The 22,298-nt window shown below is 38.2% G+C and overlaps 1 protein-coding gene and 1 long non-coding RNA gene across 3 annotated transcripts in view; one reads left to right on the top strand and one right to left on the bottom strand.

Annotated features, from left to right (window-relative positions):
* Positions 1 to 592: 592 nt before the first annotated feature.
* Positions 593 to 14,244, bottom strand: LOC148109147 (uncharacterized). Of its 2 annotated transcripts, XR_015726252.1 has the most exons (3): positions 14,137 to 14,244; positions 9,279 to 9,369; positions 593 to 6,131 (listed from the first exon to the last, which is right to left on the bottom strand). It is a non-coding gene; the product is annotated as an uncharacterized LOC148109147 (long non-coding RNA). The 2 variants fall into 2 exon arrangements; XR_015726251.1 differs by lacking the exon at positions 593 to 6,131 and having other exon boundaries at positions 6,536 to 9,369.
* A 358-nt stretch (positions 14,245 to 14,602) lies between these two features.
* HOOK1 (hook microtubule tethering protein 1) overlaps positions 14,603 to 22,298 on the top strand; it is a 62,737-nt gene continuing 55,041 nt past the window's right edge. Inside the window, exons 1-2 of the mRNA XM_045802217.2 lie at positions 14,603 to 14,893; positions 21,680 to 21,765. Of these exons, the coding sequence (XP_045658173.1) occupies positions 14,831 to 14,893; positions 21,680 to 21,765 (149 nt within the window). The 5' untranslated portion in view covers positions 14,603 to 14,830. The remainder of the gene's footprint in view (positions 14,894 to 21,679; positions 21,766 to 22,298) is intronic.

Here is a 22,298-nt window from a genome sequence, read left to right on the forward strand (position 1 = left end):
AATAATGTAAAATATCACATTAAAAATATTCATAGTATTCCCTTATTATCATTTTATTTCTATAAAGTCAACAGTAATGTCCCATTTCATTTTTTATTTTAGTAGTTTGAATCTTTTTTCCCCCTTCATTAGTAGAGCTAAAGGTTTGGTAATTTTGTTACTTTTTCAAAGAATCAACGTTTTATTTCACTTATTCTATTATTTTTCTTTTTCATTTATCTCTATTCAAATCTTTATTACTTTCTTCCTTCTGCTTGCTTTGGGTTTAGTTGGCTCTTTTCTAGTTGCTTAGGAAGGTGAGATTATTGATATAAGGTTTTTCTTTTCTTAAAATGTAGGCATTTAGAACCATAAATCTCCCTCTGAGCAAGCACTCTTTAACTGCATCATATGAGTTTTGGCATGTTGTGTTTCTTTATTCATTCATCTCACAGTATTTTCTAATTTTCTGTGACTTCTCTTTTGACCCATTGGTTGTTTAAGAATGTGTGGTCTAATTTCCACATATTTGTGAATTTGCCAGTTCTCCTTCTGTTCTTTCTTTCTTTCTTTCTTTCTTTCTTTCTTTCTTCCTCCCACCCTCCCTCCCTCTCTCCATTCTTTCCTTCCAAAAGGATTTGTGTGTGTGGTAAGAACATTAAACATGAAATCTACTATCTTAAAATTTTTTTAAGTGTACAATACAGTATTAACTATAGGCACAATGTTGTAAAGCAGATCTCTAGAACTTATTTATCTTACATAACTGAAGCTTTGTACCCATTGAACAGCAACTCCCCATTTTCCCCTTTCTCCAGCCCTTGGCAACCACCATTCTACTCTCTGTTTCTAAGAGTCTGACTATTTTAGATACCTCATATAAGTGGATTCAGGCAGTATTTGTCCTGTGGCTGGCTTATTTTACTCAGCATAATGTCCTCTAGGTTTATCCATATTGTCACATACAGCAGATTTCCTTCTTTTTCAAAGCTGAATAATATTCCATTGTATGTCTACACCACATTCATCTGTTGATGGGCATTTAAGTTATATCTCTATGTTGGCTATTGAAATAATGCAGCAATGAACATGGGAGTGCATATATCTCACTGAAATCCTAATTTTAATTTTTTAAGATATATACTTGCTAGACCAGATGATAATTCTAATCTTAATTTTTTGAGGAAGTTCCATAATGTTTTCCACAAAGGCTGCACAATTTTGTATTTTACATGTACCAACAATGTACAAGGGCTCCAATTTCTCCATATCCTTATGAATACTTATTACCTTATATATATATAAAACATATATATAACATATATATAAAATATATAGACATCCTAATAGATGTGAGTAATATCTTATTGTGGTTTTGATATGGATTTTTCTGATGATTAGTGATGTTGAGTATTTTTTCATATAATGTTAGCCACCATATGCCTTCTCTGGAGAAATGTCCACTCAAGTTCTTTGCCTATTTTTTAATCAAGTTATTTGTTTCTGCTGTTGAGTTGTAAGAATTCCTTACATATAATGGATATTAATCCCTTACCCAATATATGGTTTTAAAATATTTTTCCCACTCTTAGTTTGCCTTTTCACTCTGTTGGCCACCTCCTTTGCTGTGCAGAAGACTTTTGGTTTAAATACTTTTGTAACTTTGCTTGTGTTGCTTGTGCTTTTGGAGTCCTATGTAAGAAATCATTGCCAAACACAATGTCATGAGCTTTTCCTCTGTTTTTCTTCTAGGAGTTTTATAGTTATTTCTAATTTTATTCCACTGTGGTCAGAGGAAATGCACTGTATGGCTTCAGTCATTTAAAATGTACTGAGATTTATTTTATGGCCTAATGTGTGGTCTTTTCTGGAGAATGTTCCATGTGCACTTGAAAAGAATGTATATCCTGCTGTTGAGTAGAGTGTTGTATATATGTCACTTAGATCTAATTGGTTTATACTGTTGTTCAAGACTTCTATTTCCTTGTTGATCTTCTGTCTCATTGTTCTATCCATTATTGAATGTGGGGTATATAAGTGTCCTACTATTGTTGAACTATTTTATCTGTAATTGTCAGTTTTTGCTTCGTATATTTTGGGGCTTGGTTTATATGTTTATAATTGGTGTATTTTTTTGATGGGTTGATTTTTAACTCATTATGTAATGTCTTTCTTTGTCCATTGTAACAATTTCTTTCTTAAACTCTATTTTGTCTGATATTAATATAGTAAATCCAGCTATCTTTTGGTTAGTATTTGCATGGAATATATTTCATATCCTTTAATTGTCAGCTTTCTGTGGATCTAAAGTGAGCCTCTTGTAGATAACATGTGGCTGAGTCATGTTTTTTACTCCATTCTCCATTATTTGGCCTTTGTTTGGAGTCTTTGGTTTTTTGTTTGTTTTTTAAGATCTTTATTTATTAGAGAGAGAGAGGGGATGAGTGGCAGAAGAAGAAGGAGAGGGGAAGCAAACTCGCCACTAAGCAGGGAGTCCAATGTGGGGCTCGATCCCAGGACCCCAAGATTGTGAGCTGAAGTCAGATGCTTAACCAACTGAGCCACCCAGGCGCCCCTTGTTTGTAGTTTTTATTCCATTTACATGTAATGTAATTGCTGATAAAGAAGGACTTCTGTTTGGCTATATGTTTTCTATATGTCTTATATCTTTTTCTCATTTCCTCCATAACTGCCTTCTTTTGTGTTAAATATATATTTTGTAGTATACCATGTTGATTCCTTTCTCATTTTTTCTTACACATTTTTAAGTTATTTTCTTAGTGGTTTGCCATCTAATTAGGGGGATTACATTTAACAATTTAATTTATAGCAATATACTTTGAATGAGTATCAAGTTAAATTATATATAACATTTTCTTGTATACAACTCCATTCCTCCTTTTATGTTGTTATTGCCACAGATTACATTTTTATACATTGTGTACTCATCAACATAGATTTATAATTATTATCTGTGCAGTTTTTTAAAAATCACATAGGAAAAATAAGGAGTTGCAAATTAAAATACTGACATGTATTTACCCGTGTAGTTACTTTTACTGCTCCTCCTGTGTTTTCTTTTTTCCTTTCCTTCCCCCCTTCACTTTTCACTCATCCTTTTGTTCCTTTGTTCCTTCCTTGTTCTTTCCTTTCTTTCAAACATTGGTAGGAAAAAAGAGAAAGTTGTACTTTACTATTATTTTAAATTGGGAAGCTTATAATATCCTCAGTGATTAATCCTTTCTCTCCTCTTTGACACATGATTTGTTACAACTATGTCTCTGTATTATTTATTTGCCTTTTTGATGTGCAAGTCCAGCATCCTTAATTACATGGTAAGCATAGGAAGGGTAGAGACTCTGCCTTATAATTCCCCATATTTCCAGAGTCAAAGGAAATGTTCTATTTATAGAATGCACTTAAAATGTGGTTGATGATGTTGCCCTAGATATCCTGCTTTCTTTCTTCAGTCAGGCAAGCTATTATTATCCCCATTTATAGTGAGAAACTGAGAACCAAGAGAGTTCAGGAATTTCACCAAGGTAATAAGAAGAAGGGGAGAAAATCATGTTCTTCTGGGCTTTGTACCCAACATTGTTTTCCAGGCAGCTTGTCTCAGTTATCTCTTACAAGCCTGCAACAAGCTTTCCCACCACTAGCACTAACTTCTGGCAATAGGCAATACTTGTAATGAATAATCCAACCGAGACAGCATTCAATTTGAGATGCTTATCTGTTCTTTCTGAATCAACACTGAAAGCAAATGAAATAGAATTGTTTCCCACAGGCTTCCTGAGCAGTAGAGAGAAACACTTGAAGCTATTTTTTTTCAACCGAAGGACAAAGTTTGTGAGGGGGCTGTGCGTGCAAGGCACAGTGAATAACTGCCAGTGGAATAGGAAGGCAGTATGTTCACAGCTTGCGCTTCTCAAATTTAGAAGTGGGTGAACTTTGTCTTCTCAGCCCACAGACCTCCTTGCTTGGCTTGCAGAATGGCACGGTGTACTAGAAGGCCTAGGCAAGGCTTCTACAGTTAAATTAAAAAGGGGGTTAGTTCTGGGCTATCTGCCATATGCATTGCAACTCTGAACAAGTTACTTCCTCGTTTGCAGAAATAAGGATTTATGTGAGGATTAAGTTATGTCCTGTATGTGAGGTGCCTGGAAGAGAACAAATTGACACCAGCTTCTTTCTTCATCATGGGTCCCTCTCACTTCTGCATTGTCCCTCCCACTTTCACATTGTTCAGTGTCGTCATTCCCTTAGCTTCTTATCCCTTATAAAATACATGACGTGATACCTACTTTCACCCTAAAGTATAATAAATGACTATTAGGTTCAATATTGAATTGTTAACAGGAACATGCTCATTTTAACAGGGGACTAAAATTGAATGTCTAAAGAATGAAATTATAATTATAAAATGGAACCTGGTTTGATTACAGAAATTCAGCCTTACTAAACATCACTCCTCACAAAATGGAGCCAGGGCTTCTTGAAGAAATGGATGATTCCAGGATAGGGACATGAAAGCACCAGGTAAACCTGAAAGATCTTGTCCCAGGAAGTATAGAAACATTTAACAAACAGGAGAGGGATGCAGAAAGGACACAGAGACCACCTTGAAGGTGAGCTTGGGACAATTTGCTGAGTAAAATGAATAGTGACAAGATTGGATTATATCATATTGAATAAAAATACATTTATGAATCCATATTTACACTTACAAAATTTAAAAGTGGGTGTGGACAGAAGAGGAACAAGTCTTTTTAAAAAACAGAATAGTGGGGCACCTGGGTAGCTCAGATGGTTAAGCCTCTGCCTTCAGCTCAGGTCATGATCTCCAGGTTCTGGGATGGAGCCCCATATCCAGCTCCCTGCTCAGTGGGGAGTCTGCTTCTCCCTCTCCCCCTGCTTGTGCGCTCTCTCTCACTCTCTCTCAAATGAATAAATAAAATCTTTAAAAAATATTTCTAAAAAATTAAAAGAATAGTACCAACTAATGGGTGTAAATGGGATAACAGAATAGAAAATCACCATTTTATGACCACCATAGTAATAATTAATTCGGACAGTAACATGGATGCTAAAAGCACAGTGGGATAAACTTTTGAGGAATCATATATCCACACAGTCTCAAGATTTAGCAATTGCAGTGGGAAAAATATCTTTGCAATGGAGAAATTTGGTAGACACCATCCTGATAAAATTTAATATCTTCCATGATTGGACAATCCAATACTATGCTCCTACCAATGTGATGCACTGAGCTCACAATATAATCTCTGCTAAACATGATCATGAAATAAATCTGATCATGAAGAAACAATCTGACAAATCTTGCTGGACTAGACTATTAAAAAATGCTGCTGTCACGAAATATCACAATACATACACACACCCGTGTCCAGATAGGGAACCAACCTACATTAGAGAAGACAAAAGAAACATGGCCATAAACACAATGCATGATTCTTGATTCCTTGATTTTGGATCCCAGAGGGAAAAAAAAAGAGAAAAAAAAAACTGGGGACAATTGTAAATTCAAAGAAGGATTGCATATTAAATAATAATATTAAATTTCAATTTAAATTTCCAAGTTTGACAATTATATTTGGTTATCTTAAGAGAGTGTCCTTATTCTTAGAAGCTAGACGCTGAAGTATTTAAGAGCAAAGGACGATTATTTTTGTTACTCTTAAAATATATATATGGAAAGAGAGAAAATGTGGTTGGTTAACTATAACCAAAAAAGAACTTTGTACATAAAAAAATACACAGCAAAGAATAGGCCAGTTATTTAATCCAAATGGTCAATTTAGTTATTCTTCAGAAAAATCCTGTGAAGTTTATAAGGAGAATCATGTCCGAAGTAAAAGTTCCAGTGTACACTTGTGGTGAGCATAGCATAATGTAGAGAGTTGTCGAATCACTGTGTTGCACACCGGAAAGTAATGTAACATTTTGTGTCAACTGTACTTCAGTAAAAGAAAAGTGTCAAAATCTCAAAATATATTTAAGGTCTCTGAATCATCTGTTGTAGTCATTGACCCTCAGTCAGCAGATTTCTAACAGGTAACGATTAATTTCACTCAACCAGATGTGATGGCTTCACTTGTTTCGCAGTGTTGAACAAAAAGAATCTTGACTGCCTGAAAAAATATTCCGGGAACAGGGGAAAATATAGAAACAGTAATGACTGAAGAATTGTACGTGCTGTATTTTATTTTGCAATGATTATCTTTAAAAATCAGTTTTTACCACAAAACACACACAGACAAAGAACACAAGGTAATATTTGGAGGTGGTGGGTATGTTTCGAACCTCGATTGTGGTGATGGTTTCACAGGTATAAGCACATGTCACTCACCAGTATGTTTCTATTGAATGTGTGACAGTTTGTGTGTGTATCACTTATACTTCAGTAAGGCTTACAAAGGCCATTCTGATGTCCCCTAGGAGGGCTCTCCTCTTTACATCTGGAAAGAGATTTTCTGAAGTATTCAAGCTATTTGTTATATAGCTTGGGTACCTCTTATGCATCAGTTTCCTCATCTAAAAAAAAAAAAGTATTACGACTTTGTCAGATTGTTAAGGATAAATGAATTAGTACAGATGAAGCACTTAGACCAGTTCATGGCGCCTAAGAAATACGTAATTTTCGGTGCTGGTGTTGTTTATAGCCTCAGGATGGGTATCTTCTTGGTGACCAGCTGTGTTCATATAAAACATTATTAAAGTGTGAAGTTCCCTACTTTAATGAAATGTGCAGCTTCTCTGTTTTCTGTATAAGGCTAAGCCCTGATCAGTTTTGTTGTTGTTGTTTTTACTGTATGTTTTTGTTTTGTTGTTGCAATCTCTGGAAAGTATTTCCGAATTGCATTACAAAGTATTTGTTTATTTGGTTAAGTAATTTCAAAAATTCCAGTAGCCATCACTGGACTTCTAGGTACTTCCTACAACTGCGCATATTAAAAGACCCTTCACACATCTCTCCTGGTACTTCCTTCTTTGTTCTTACAACCCACTTATTATTGCTTATGGTTAGGTAGCCCCTCTCCTTCTGTTCTTAAAAGACCTGATAAATTTCTTCTTTCTAGCATTTTGGTATTTTAAGATGTACTGTATTCTGTATAAGTTATATGATGTAACACATGGAGAGCAAGATACATTTCTTCCGGCAAACATCACTTTAATGTATTTTCAGTTAATACATGTATAGAGGTTTCAGAATACTGTATTTAGCCACAGTGGTCCCTGTACTCTTTATAAATCATGCTTTTCTTATTTCTGTGAATCTTGTCACAAGAACATGATTCTATCCACTTTCAATTTATGTAAATTAAATAATTCATTTAAAAATATTAATTTTCAATACCCTTGGTAACAATAGAAGGTACCTTAGGTAGTTACACTCTATAGTTAGATTTTACTTGTTTTTTAGAGACAGACATCCCTGGATTAAATTATTAGCCCCACGTGTCAGTGTTTGGCCTTTATTTTTAAAATCTGCTTACATGGATTAGGAGGATTTTTGTACATAAAAAATAGGCCACCAACACAATGATAAGCATGGATCATCTCTTTAACAGAGTGTAAAATGATGACATGTCTTGTGATTCACTTAAACTGAAATATAAAGTATAGGATTTATAGGTTTCAGTGACACTTCAGATTGGTTACACTATCGGTACATTTTACTAAATGTCTTTTTATTACCTATTGTTTTTAAGTTTTTGAAAAAATAGTGCATATATCTTTTTATTAATTTTTTTATCATCTGAGTTAGTTTAGGACAAGATGAAATAGTTATGTCCAATTTATTTCACTTAGGACTTTGGGATGAATTTAAATATGCCTAATAAATAAAATGGTTATATTGATTTTAACTCAATAAATGGCAAACTAAACATCCCTTTCCATCAGTTTAAATACAATTTCTAGGGGTGCGTGGGTGGCTCAGTCATTTAAGCATCTGACTCATCATGATTTTGGCTCAGGTCATGATCTCATGGGCTATAGGATCCAGCCCCATGGGCTCCACACTCAGTGGGGAGCCTGCTTGAGAGTCTCTCTCTCCCTCTCCCTCTGCCCCTCCCCAAATAAACAAATAAATCTTTTAACAAATACAATTTATAATTTTACCTGTGCTGTGATTTATCTTTTTGCAATTTCTGTTTCCCAAGTACTCTAAGGTGGCATCTGTTGAGTGATTTGACACCAAGTCCCTACATGAAATTATAGCTGTGACTACAGTCCCCTCCATTTTGGAGCTTTCTCAATGTAAGAAACAAGAACGCCAACATTCTTCCTCTGTGACCATTTAAACTTTGCAGTTATGCTATTGCCACAGTTAGAGATACTTTTCCATTTCTGACAACATGCTTTACCATTCTGAATGATGGCATACCATCTCCACCCAGAAGATAATGTGGTGTGATGCCCAGATCCCCAACATTTGGGAATGCTGTTGTGAATTGCCTTGGCTGGCACACCGCCTTTCCAGGAGAGCTCACATGCAGTGATTGATCAACACGGAGGCATAAAGACTACGTCGCTTTCATCCAAACTCAGAACAACCTGGAAAGGCCACTCTAGCTTCAGAGCTCTCCAGGGGTTGGTTGAAACTTTCATTAGGACTGCACCACAGCCTGCTTTCTCCCTCTGTGCCCTTCTGCTTCCCTTTCTTCTCCTCCACAGCTCTCAGTTCCAAAAGCACTTAATAAACCTCCTGCCTGCTAATCTCCATCTCAGAGTCTACTTCCTGCAATTTTTCTGCTTATGGTATAATTTTAAAATCCCTTGTACTATATAAATGTATATGCCCCAGTAACAGAGATGCCTTCACCCTTAATTTGAACTTCTCCAACGAAATCTTAAAATAATTTCTCTTTGGGAAACTGACCAGGTTAGTGATAACATTGCTTGCAAGCACTGAACTGAAATGCATCAAAAGGCAGTTTCACAAAATGTTATAAAAGTCTCTTGAACTTAAGTCTATAAAAGCACCGGAAGCAAAATTCTCGGTGTCACCTACAGTCTCCATGTAGCATTTGTTTCATAACAGGACTCGGTTCCTGGCCAGGGTGAGGAATAGATAAGTATTTCCTTTTATATAGTGGAAAGTAGTCCACATTCTTTATCCCCTTCCTCCAGTCTCTACATAAATAGGCACCCCAGCTGGGAATATCTGTGGAGACATAGTCTGTCCCAACTCCATCACCTAAAAGTTCAGACGTACTGGGTAACCAAGTCAATGCTGTCCAAGATTTTCTTTTTATTAGAAAGCCAAAGCTTACCTGTGGTTAGTTTCTGGGATTGGTCTTGCTTCCCTCAACCCAGCACAGTAGTTAGTAAAGCTAGGCACTAATGCCCACTGGGATCACAGGCCTAAGAAGCAGAAACAGTTTTAAAATGTCAATTTTTGTCACCATTTCTCTTTCCTAGAACTCTGACAAGGGCTTGCAAATCTTTCCCAGAACCTAGACACTATCAATCCAAAGCATCTCTCAGATTCTGAAAATTGTCAATCTAGAAGTATCTGCTGTTACATTTAACTGCCTGTGGCCCTTGGTGCTGATTGGACATACCTGAGTCTGCTATAGTTCTTTGGATATTGTGGACTGCAGACCAATCCTGGGGGTATCATATAGAAAACAAGGTTAACCCCTATGGTGCATCTTACATCCTTCTGGATTCTTCTATCTCTCTGATGCTGAGATCTAGCCTATGTTGCAATTTCTTTTTTTTTTTTCCTCCCTCCTTCTTCCCCTCTTTCTTTATCCCTTTTCCCTTCCCTCTGTCCCTAAGACATCTGCAGGACTTCTGTTTGAGGGACTGTGCAAGGAAAGTTGCATCTAAAAAATGCTGTAAGGATCTTGTGTGGGGGGCCCAATAGTTTGCTTCAGGAATAAGTGCTTTTCTAATGAGGTCCACTTGGAATGTTTGCTGCTGGTACGGTCCCTCTGTTAGAATGGGTGCTGTGTCTGAATATCTAGATTGGTGCTTGTCCAGGCCAGAGTTTTCTTCCAGCTGAGGTTCACTCTCAGCCATTCAGGGTATTTAGATATCATCAGGGAAAACCTTCGACATCTCCATCTCTTCTCACCATCACCTGTATGTATAAGGTACAGATTTCCTCTTTACAAGTAGCGCCTACTATAGCTCTATTTGAGATACCCAGTCAGGGATTCTCTTTTATCATTTCTCCATCCACTTATAGCCCAATTCAGAGTTTAAAATCTCATCCTGACCCTATCTTTCTCTAAGAAAATATTTGTTTTTATTTATGTTTTAAATTTTAATTTAATTTTACTTATCTTTTATTTTATTTTAATTAAAAAGGTGATATTTGTTCCCTTTGATGAAATTGGAAAATAAAAATTAATAATCCTCATGAACAACCACTGCTAATATTCTAATATATCTACTTTGTTTTAAAAAATGAGTGGAAACATAAGCATGCACACGCACACCCCAAGACATATACACAGTGTATACAATAGCTAAAATGTACTGAGCAATTAAGTTCTGTTAAATATTTTATATGCATTTGATCTTCAGAGCAACTACATGAAATTATGTGGAGAGAATTGTTTTTATTTTTGTCTGCAGGCATCCATCTCCCCCACCCTCCATCAATCACTGCATGATTTCACCTTAGTCCTGGTAGAGCAGACAGCCTGGGGATGTGTTCTGTTTATGGCAAAGGGCTGAACACTTATCCTATGACCGGCCAATCAAATGCCCTCTCTGGAACTTGAATCTTGAATAGAATGACTCAGAAAGGGGCGCCTGGGTGGCACAGCGGTTAAGCGTCTGCCTTCGGCTCAGGGCGTGATCCCGGTGTTCTGGGATCAAGCCCCATATCAGGCTCCTCCACTATGAGCCTGCTTCTTCCTCTCCCACTCCCACTGCTTGTGTTCCCTCTCTCGCTGGCTGTCTCTATCTCTGTCAAATAAATAAATAAAATCTTTAAAAAAAAAAAAAGAATGACTCAGAAAAACTAAGCAACCATTTGATCATATTCATCTAGGTGGTGTTCTCCTGAAAAGACTTTCATAGATTTGTTACCTACGTCTGATGAGCGGCTTTGGGACCTGCTCTTGCCCATGCTGGCTTCTTCAGACACTCCTCTGAATCTGTAAGGTTTCTCATATCCTTGCAACAACATTGTTCTTTATAAAGTTACCCAGGTTTGATTTCTCCCACTTACCACCAAAAAATCCATAACTAATATAGAAATACATAGAAATATACAAGTTTTATTCTATTTTGCAGAGACAAACTGAAGCTTACTGAAATGAAGTGACTTGCTCAAGATCACCCAGGCAATAAGAAATCATATCAGGTCTCTGTAACATTAAAGTTTGTGCTTAATTCTTACCAACTCTCTTTTCAATCTCCTTCTGTACAGATACACAGATGTGTGTGTATGTGTGTTTGTGTGTGTATTCTTATATGTATTCTTCCACATTAAGATTTGGCCATGTTAAAAATTTTAATAATTTTTAGCTTTCAGTTTTTTTGTCTGATAATAAAATCGCTGAAGAAAAATTTTAAATTACTGTAAATTACAAACAAGGTAAAACTTACCCAGTATTTCAGTACCCTAATATCAAAATTACTATTAACATTTTGGTTTGTTTAGTCTCTCTTCTCTCTCTGTCAGTGTGTATATATATATATACTCACATGCATACACAAATAGGGATCCATACATAAATTTACATATATAGTGTGTGTGTGTGTGTGTATATATATATATATATACATATATATATATATATATATATATGTATATATATGTAACAGAGAGAGAGGGAGAGAGCCATACTGTATATACAGATTTGTATCATCAATTTTTTCTTTTAGTATTATTCTTTAAGCCTTTTCCTGAGCAATTAAACTTCTTTCAAAATATTTTAATAGCTACACTATATATCATTGTATGGATATACCATAATGCATTTAATCACTCTTCTTTCAGACATTTAATGGCTGTTTCTTTTTTTACTTTGATAACTAGCACTGCAATCAACAATTTTGTTGGCATCTGATTATTTTCTTAGAATAGATTCTGGAAGTGAAACTATTGGTTTAAAGGCTTTGAGCATTTTAAAGATTCTTGATATATATTGTCAAAAATTTTTCAAAAGATTATTCTAATTTACAACCCCACAACTAGTGTTTAAAAATCAGTTTTATTCAGTACTCCAAATATAGATACCAACTTTTAGAAATGAATGACAACAGCTGGAAAATGATAGACTATATTGTATTTAGGCATTTATGAAATATTTTTTTCTGATTATAAATACAAACTAATTGCAAATTGAAAAATATAAATTACAGAAGATGCCCCCTTTATCCATAAATAAAAATGACAGCACTTGGATGAACATTCCTTTGTCTTCTTGCTGTGCACATATTAAATAAATATGTATAATTTTGAGATCATATGGCTCATACTTTTATATATAAATTTTTAATTTAATGTTATATATCATGAAGAATTTGTATCAAATATTCTCCAAAGCATTATTTTCATTAGTAGCCAAATATTCTGTCTTATAAATTGGCTATAATGTAGTTAACCTTTCTTGCTTATTTTATGTGCATTGATCAGCATATATAGAATTGCAATACATAACATTGTTCATAACCTCTGACTGCGTTTTTGATTATTTCAATAGAATTTATGACCAGAAGTGGAATTAGAGAATCATGGGTTTAAATAGCATGGATATTTTAAAGTTTCTTGATAAATATTGATAGAAAATTAGAAAAATTATTCTAAAATATTTGTTCCAGCTTTGCGTGAAAGTGCACTTCACTCTTCTCAACATTATTTTTTTCATTGTTTTATTTCAATGATTCATGTTTTGCATTTTTCTAACATTTTCATATTTGCTTGACTTATTTGTATTTCTTCTTCTTTGAATTCACTGATCATGTCCTTCACATATTTTTCCATTAGATCTAGACAACTGAGCATCCTTCCCTGAGGATCTGTTCTCTGCTTCTACAGAGCTCAGAAGGATAACTCAATTGCCCCTCAGTTACTCTTCTTAAATATTCCTAGTAATTCACCTGTGACTCTCAGTGATAAGAATATATGATTGTAGTAACTCATATTTGCAAAGGACTATTCAATTCATAAAACTCTTCCAGATCCATTATCAGTTTTGCCCCTGTAAGACCAGGCAGGTTAGTGTCATTAGCATCACTGTAGAAATGTGGGCATTGGGTTCCACAGGAGAAAGCTATTAACAGCCAGTGGGGAGTAGAATCAAGATTCAGACCAAGTCTTCAATTCCTAGATATTTCCTCTTCATTAAGTCACTTTACTGATGTTGCTAGTGTCCAGAAATATAAAATGACTCCACATAGGGTAAGAAAGTTCTGGGATAATGTTAAGAGACTTGATAGCAAACGCAAGGACTCTTTTTTTAGAATGAGACTGATTTACATTTGAGGGCTTTTAATTGCAGTCATCCATCAGTTTTAAACTTTCAATGTCTAAATATAAAAACGCGGCAATATAAATGAGCCAGCTGCATTTTTACACAGCTCATGAACTGATGAGTTTATGAATGAGTGAAGTGATGGAAATCAACAGCAAGAGTAAGAATATCCCAACCCATTTCAACAGCCTAAGCCATACATCAGTACCTTGGAGAGCTTCCAACTTAAGTCACCCCCTCCCTTAGATTCTCAAAAAAGACAGGTTTTCAATCGCCAGAGGAAAATCGGAAGCATTTTACACTGTTATCTTCAATGGGTTTTTTTTGAAAGCTAAAAGGTGATTTCATTTTCCATTTTCCCGCCTGAAAATGATCTTCCCTTTTGCCCCATCTAAATAAAATTGCCCGTAGCTTGTGATCTTGTGAGAGCTTATTTAATTTAAGCAGCTTTATGGTATTTTTCCCCCTTAGCAAACACACTTCTTTGCCATGTCTGCAAATTAAAACGTCCTTTGCCAAAGAGCGCCCAGGAGAAAAATCAACTCTCCCTATCGCTAGTGGTTTTTATTCTTGGGTAGGATCTATTTCTGAAAACATGATGGCAGCAGAGCGTGGGTCTCCACAGGTGTAGCCAGGAGCTGCCCTACCTTGAGAAAGGAGGCGCGAAGATGCGTGAGCCCGCCCTACTTACGCTTGGAGCCCCGCTGCGTCTTCTGCCCTTGGGGCTGCGCGAGCTCAGCCTCTACAACGCCCCGCCGCGCACGCGCGCTCCCCGCCCCAGTCCTCGCCGCACCTGCCAGGTCACAAACCCCTTCCCACCCTCTCGCGCTCCCTCCCGGAGGCTGTCTTGTCTCACATTGATTGGTCGGAGCCAAGAGGGTGCGTCCAATCAGCAATTCCTCCTGCGCAACCTATCCCCGCTCTTCCCGCCCCCTCCCTCCCCGCACGCCCCTCTCGGGCACCTACTTTCTTTGTGACTGGTGCGCGCTCTAGTCACTCAGTGCGGCGGGGAGAGGTGCGCGGGAGTGGGCAGGAGGTGGGGAGGAGAGGGAGGGGAGAAAGGGGGTGGGGAGGAGAAGGAGGGGAGGAAGGGGGCGGGGAGGGGCGGGAGGGGGCGGGGCTCAGGTGCAGCGCCGCGCTGCCGGGCCAGATCGGGGAGGGGGCGAACTGCGGAGCGGGGCGGAGCGGGGACGGGGGCCGTGGCGAGGAGGGGGTTACGCCGGCGACGTCGGCAGCGCGAGGCTTCGCGCGTGAGCCGCGCGGGCGCTGGGCCTGGCTACCGAGCTTTCCCGGCCGGCGAGCAGGTCGTCGACGCCGGCTCCTGGCGGAGCGCGGGGAGGAGGGAGGTGTCGGTGTCAGCGGCGTAGTCGACGGCGGCCCTGGCCATGGAAGACACGCAGCCGCTTCCGCAGTCCGAGCTGCCGCTGTGCGACAGCCTTATCATCTGGGTGAGTACGAGAGGCGAGGGCGGGCGAGGGGCCGAGGCGAGTTACCTGGGGCCCCCGGTTCTCCGCAGGTGAGCCTGAGGAGTAAGCCTGGCCACCTGCGCAGCGGACTCGGCGCATTGGCCTCCGCGTCTGCTGTCGCCCTTGACCGCGAGAGTGCCACCTGCGGGTCGCGAGGCAGGTGTGTGTGTGTGTGTGTGTGTGTGTGTGTGTGTGTGTGTGTGTCTGGAGACGAGGGAAGTGTAAAGGGAGCTCTGGAGGTAGGGACGGAGGAGGCTCCTCTTACTCCCCTGATCGTGCTTCTGACAGCTGTGGCTGGAGCCAAGTGTCCATCCCCTTTACCCCTTCCTGCCCTATTTTCTCCCTCTGGACCACCGACTCTCTCGCCTTCTGTTTGCTGAACAGCCTTCCTATACGGATCTTTGTGCCCCTTGGGAGCGAAGGCCCCCTACGAAACTCCCCTCCCACCCAGACCACGTTGCTGTGCTTGGGAACAGGTGGCCAAGCGGTGGTTTTGGTTCCTGGATCATGAGAGCTCCTCCACGATCCCAGGACATCCGATTTTGTAGAAGTCATTTAGAAGGGATATTTCCACGTATTTCCTGTGTGCAGAAAAACATATGTTGGGGGTGCGGGGCTCGTGTTCCCCTTTTCTCGCTACCCCCCCTTTCCCCTCCAATGGACAGCATTTTCTTTAAAGAAAAAGACTTGGCATTTTCTTTTGCACACTGTGCGTGTTTAGTATTTATTTATTTATTTAGGTAGGTAGTCCCTGCGTCCAGCAGGGCTTGAACTCACGAACCTGAGATGAAGACCCTGACGCTTAACCGACTGAGCCATCCAGACGCCCCTGTGCATGCTTAGTATTTCTAATTAATTTGTGTTAGGTTTGGACAGGCAGAATCTGTCCCCAGTATTCCCCTCAGTAAAATGATGTCTCACCTTTTGGAAGTTCTCAGCCATCAGCGAGCTGGCCTTCAGGTGTAGTTTCTAACCCTTATTGGGCAAGGTTGATGCTTAATGGTCTGTTCGCAAGATGCTTTTGATGGTGCCCATCGCCAAACTAGTTGTTTAGTTGTGTGTAGAGGAGGGTGTGCATAATGGAATGTATACAGACTGGATCAGGAGGTGGTAATTGGTTGATGAGATTCCCTAGCAATTTCCTAATTTAAGTAATTCAAAAGAATGAGAGAAATCAGAGGTTTCTGGCCGTGTATGAAGTCTACTGGAAATAACCATAATTTAAAGCAGTGTTTGCAGTGTAGAGGTAAATAGCTTTTGTTATAAGTGGAATGAAAGTATATAGGATTTCTGAGTTAAAAGCAATTAGATAACTGTTCGTCTGTATTTTCATTTAAAATGTATGTTGGGATTTAGATGCTGTATTTTAAGACTGTCATGAAATAAGGCAACATTGCTTTTAATGATGTGTTTTGTTAAAACAAGTGACTAATTAAAGGGTGTATCCTAATCTGTTACTTTATTGCTCCAAACATTTGACTTAAGTAGTAAACTCAGTCTTTATGATGTCATTGACTTATATGAGGTGGTGAAGTATAGGATTTTCTTGAATTGTACTGCAGTATTTTAAAATGTTATGTGACTCTGTCCATTCTTCGAACCAGTATTTATTGAGTTCCTACTTTGTTCAAGGCACTGAAGATGACAGATATTGAGAATAATCAAAGAACTTTTCATTTTTTGCTGGAGAGGCAGGCAGAGCTGTGCATTTTTATCATGAGAGGCAATATTCCTTAAAAACTGCAAAAATGATATAGATGACAGTGTAATAGGTTATTCGCTTCTCCAGTTCTGAGGCTGCTGAAACACTGCAGAGAAGGTGGAGTTGTGCAGATTGTTGCCTCTACAAATGCTGCTACAGCCAAGTCTGCCTGTGCCCATAACAATGCCCAGCCGTATAAAGACTGAGAACAACCCCACAGTTCCCCTCGTGTTTCTCTTTGCAAACTTCTGTCAGTACCCTGTTTGAGCCCCCAATTTTTCTGCCCTCGGGAAAATGACCTCCTCCTTATCTTTGGCTCTAGCTCTAGATCCCATCCCTCCTACCTCTTCTAAAACTTCGCTCTATCACTTAACCTCTTTCTGTATTTACAACTTCTCCTTTGGTTCGTTCCTCTCAACATGTAAACTTACTCAAATCTTCCTTATCTTAAAAAGAAAGAACGAAGCGCCATCACTCCCTATTAAAACCACACAATATTTTCCCTTCCCTATGCAAATTCTTTGAGGTTCTTAATACTCATCCTTTATACTTCTTGAACTTTCATTCACTCCTCAACCCACTGCGCTGGAGTTTCTTTGCTCTAAGGCCTTCACCTACTGGATTTGGCAAACTATTACATATTACCCTTATCTTACTTGATGTTTCCTTTGTGAAATGATCTTCTGCTTTAGTTTTTTGGGTATCTTTTGGCTTCTCTTTACCTCTCCGGATGATTCCCAGTGAACTTTGGTATCTTATTTTGCTTTTGCCAGTCACTGCATTGTGGATGCCACTTCACTTCCCCGAGCTTCCCCACACTTTCCTGATGCCACACTCCCCGTGCCCACTGTGCTGCACTGACTTTCTTTTTCCTGAGGAAGTTAAGCTGTTTTGAACACCTCAGGTCTTTCTTAGCATTTCTTTCCTCTGCCTAGAATATTCTCTTTCTAGCTCTTCTAGTGGCTGGCTTCTTTTCACCATTGAGTTCTTGGATCTGTTGTCATCTTTCAGAATCAGTAACAGCGGATGACCTACCTGCCCCTGACTCCTACCCCTTTGTAACCTGTTAGCCACCTCCTTTGTGCCGATAACATTTAACACGTTCTGAAGCCATCCTGTTTGCTCCTTGGGGCCAGAGGCCTTGTGTAACCGGTTTTCTGCTCTGTCCCCTGGAACAAGAATTGGCTGGGATCTCCAATACGACATGGAATCAAAGTGGTGATAGTCAATATCCTCGTCTTGGTCCTGACCTCAGAGACCAGTGTTTCACCGTTAAGTAGGTTCCTGTAGATACCTGGGGTGAACTTCTGTTTTATAGGGGATTGATGGATTTCAGCAAGTAGAAATCAGGGGAAATGAATTTCTAAACACAGGGAAGAACCCCTGGCAGTAATGTAAATGGTCTCATTTGGCGGTAGCTCAAAACGAGGTAGTGGAAGACACATCTTGTCCTGATATCTCTCGTCTCTTAGCGTGCTCCCTACCATACTGAGCAATGTGACATGTTGAGGGGAAGTCGTAGGAGATAGAAGATTAAAAAGTTATCATGGGGCTAAATCATGGAGGTGAGAAGACAGCTGGTGGTAAAACTGTGTTCTTTTAGCACTAGACAGTGTTCTGAGACAGTAGAACCACCGTTAACAGAATTCGAGAAGTCATAAAGAAAAGCTGGGTAGTAAAGAGATGCCTCCTTTGGCAGTTATCAAGAAGTTGTATTTTATAATTTGGAACTCAAAATAATTAGTTCTTAGAAAGGTTATACTGCTACTTAGCAAAAAACTCAGGGCTGAAGGATAAATTTGGGCACCATTTACAAGGTAGAGGGAGTATATGAGAGTTTTAAGTATTCATATGAAGATAAATTTAACTCTGCCTCTCAGCTCTGTGGCATTTGGAAATTTAAAATTTTTGGACTTTGATTTCTCCGATAAAATTAGAGTTGAACCATATTTGTTTTAATGGCTTTCTTAGTTCTTGTGTTCTTTGACTTTGACAAGCAGGTGAAGGGAAAACTCATGCCAAATATATGCCCAAATTAACAAAAAATATTAAAGGCTGAATCATTTTTATGAAAACCATGAAGCGTAAAACAATAATCTTTCTGAAAGGAGCATTTGGAGGAGGAGAGTATGAGAATAGAGCCGACCCGAAGTTGAGTTTTCATTGGCTGTCAGTTGTAAAAATCCCCTTTTTTCCCTTGATTTTGGTGACAGTTACATTGAAGCAATTCAGGAACAACATTTTGACAGTTCTGATTATTTTCTTTATTTAAAGATAAAGAAGAAACTAAGATGGTTATTTGCCAAAACACTGTGGTTACTGATGGAAGCCCTGTCTGTCCCTTTTGGGCCACTCACTAAAAAGACTTTTGCTTCTTCACCTCTCTGAAGAATAGTATGAAAGGAAACATTTTTCCTTCATCCCTCTGTTTTGGCCTCATTATCCATACCGAGCTTTTTAATTTATTCACTCTTCCTGGTCATAAAGCCTTTCTATTTGGCCAAATGAATTTACATCCTATGTTATCTAATTTAATTTGCAACTTGTTAAAGAACTTTCAAGAGACCCTCCAATTTCCATGTCTGTAGGAAGGAAAAATTGATCTTAATCTTGACAGGATGGGTAACAAGGCAACTACTTAGTATATGTACTGCTTTTACATATTTCTTTACTATTTTGCTTGATATCCTGTGCTTCAGAAATCATCCTTTTTAGATAACTAATCACATCCATTTTGTAAAAAGTTAATGAAGCAACGTGTAAGTAGGGTTGAAAAGTGCGAGCCACGGATTACCTGAAAGTATATGATTGTCTTCTTTTTAAAGAAGACAATAAAGATGCCCTAAGCCCTAGGGTTCCTCTTCCCTATACATCCACTTAATTGCAAAACCCTTGTTATTTCATATTTTAAATTCCATCAACTCATTCTGTCCTCTTAGCATTACCTCAATTAGAGCCTTCCATTTTATCAACAAGACGGTTGCAGGAATGTGCTAACCGATTCAGGCGTAAAGTTACTCTCTTCCTTTCTGTGTCACTATTGCTGCTCTTCAAAATATGCTAAAGGTGTCACTCTTCCTTACTATCCGTGATTCATCGTCACCCAGAGTGACGGGTCTAAAAAACTGATGTGCGTAAGAATTGCTTAGGGATTTTCTGATTTAATATGTCTAGAGATTCTAATACATAGTGTTCTTCGGCCCCAAACTTTGAGAAACCCTGAATCATAGTTAATTGCTAACAGCTGTTGAGCTTGTACCATGTGCCAGGTGCTGATCTAAGTTTGCTATGTTGGCTAATTCATTTAATTCTCACCACCATCTTATAAGGTAGAAACTATTCTCCTGTTTCCTGTTGTAAGGATGATACCCTCAAGAGTAACTCCAGACTTGTCATGGCCCTCCAGAGTCCTGACCCATGTCTGTTTTCTTACCCCCCTTGGTTGTCACCCCTTCTTTTTCCTCTTTGCACTGGAAATCTAGTAATACTGAACTGTATGTTGCCTGCAAATACCTTTTGTTTTTTTCATGTATTTATGCTCTTATAATGTTTCTATTTCCTGAAGCTTCCTTGTCTTGGCCCTTTCTTCACTCAAGAACTTCTGTTCAGGAATCATCTCTAAGAAGTTTTTCCTAAATACAAGCCCTAATTAAATTAGTTAACTCCCACCTATTTCAGAACATTTTGTGCATAATGTAGTCATGAGACTGGGAATGGCATTTTCTAGAAATAATTTATGTCTTTTTCTCCTGTCCTTAACTCTTGACTGAAACTGCTTGAGGGTAGAAAACTGGTGAATTTCTTTTGTAATCCCATCGTATATTGGAGTGCCTACATAGAGTGGGAGCTCAGTAAAGTGTCTTTGTGTATATACTTTGAAAGTGACTGTGTCTAGATTTATTTGTCTGTATCACCCTTCCGTGTTGTATTAGGACAATGGAGATAGATTTGTAGAATCTGAAAATGAACAATCACTAAAGGTGAATCATGGGGAGAGAATTGTATCAAATTAAGATAGTGAAGTGGTAAACTAAGGAATAATAATTGAATAGTAAAGGAGACAAATATGTATAGGAAAAGAGAATCATAATGTATTTAATTTAAGATCATTTTGGGTTCAGATGAGATTTCTAGGAAGTATATGAACCATTGTGGCTCTATTGTAATTTGCTTTCCAAAATTCTTCTGTCTTGTATTTGCTTACTAGAAAAAGTTGCCACAGTTCCACTTCTCTCTCTCTCTTTCTTAAAGATTTATTTATTTATTTTTGAGGGGAGGGGCAGAAGGAGAGGGAGAGTCTTAAGCAGACGCCAAGCTGAGCTTGGAGCCCGTTGATCTCATGACCCAGAGATCATGACCTGAGCCAAGACCAAGAGTCGCACACATAGCCAACTGTGCCACCCAGGCACCCCCACTTCTCTTTTTAATATGTACATGAATGTTTAAAGAGTTTAGAGATTTGAAAAGAGTAATATCTAAAGCCAAAGTAGATAGAAACAACTTGATGTGATGTGTGGGCTATGGACGGTTCATGCCCTGACACTAATTGTTGGGTGGCAGGCTAAGGTCCTGCCTTATTTCAGAGCTCACTGGTCAGTGAAGTAGTTTTCGACTTGATATTTCTAGCCTTTGTTGTCCTACCACATGATGTGAGTGAAGTTTTAATTTGCAATAACAGGTTTTCCTCAAGTTCTTTCTGATGTTATTCTCCTAAAAATGAACACAGTGCCATCTATCTTAAGAGCATTACATGTGGCTTTCAGAAATTCTGAAGTACTTCATACATTATATCAATGTATTTAACTATTTTAGGTATGATTATTCATGATTTTATGAATTGTTAAGTGTTTACTTTTATAAAAATATTACACAGCCATAGAAACTTATTAATATAGTTTTGTTTGGCACAGTCTGAATTTAAACCAAATAGGACAATTTTTAGGTTGGTAATATTCATTCATATATATATATTCATATATATATACATGTTCAGGGTTGACAGGGTTGACAACACTACGCTGTAAGTATAAAGAGGCAGTAAAGTCATTCGCTCTATGTCATTTTAGCTGCAGACATTCAATACTGCTGCACCTTGTCAAGATGTCAAACAGCTGACTAATGGAGTTGCCATGGCACAAGTTCTTCATCAAATGTAAGTAGTGGTCTAGACTGATTTTGAAAGAACTGTAAACCCAATGCCAAGGAAGAAAGCTTAGACTTATATTCTAAAAGTCGCTGAAACCGTATCCTCTGAAGTCCTGAGAGCCGTATGGTACCAAGGCACTATTGTATCTGGGGAACAAAGTTTACCACCCGATTTTTCCTTGCTTATTCACAGAGATACACCTTAACTAAATGAGCGAACAGAATTCTTATCTATTTACGAGATTTTAATTTGAAACTTGTTCTGGTCACTTTCACAAGTTATAGTAACTAGAAAGAAACAGTTTAAATGAATGCTATAACTGCTTATACTGGGTTTCAATGCATGAAGATTATTATTTTAGAGAACTGAAATATAAACTCTGGATTTGGAAAAATATTAAATTTAAAATCTATATTTGAATTAAAAGTAGAACTTCTATAACTCCACCAATAATAAAATGAGGTATAAAAGAAATTTGAAGTCACGAATATTGGGGAATCTTAACTAATAATTCTGTTTGGGTTAGGCCCATTAGGTAT

This window comes from Ursus americanus, chromosome 12, assembly GCF_024610735.1.
Source record: "Ursus americanus isolate L20-20 chromosome 12, mUrsAme1.1.p, whole genome shotgun sequence".
Classification (NCBI taxonomy): domain Eukaryota; kingdom Metazoa; phylum Chordata; class Mammalia; order Carnivora; family Ursidae; genus Ursus; species Ursus americanus.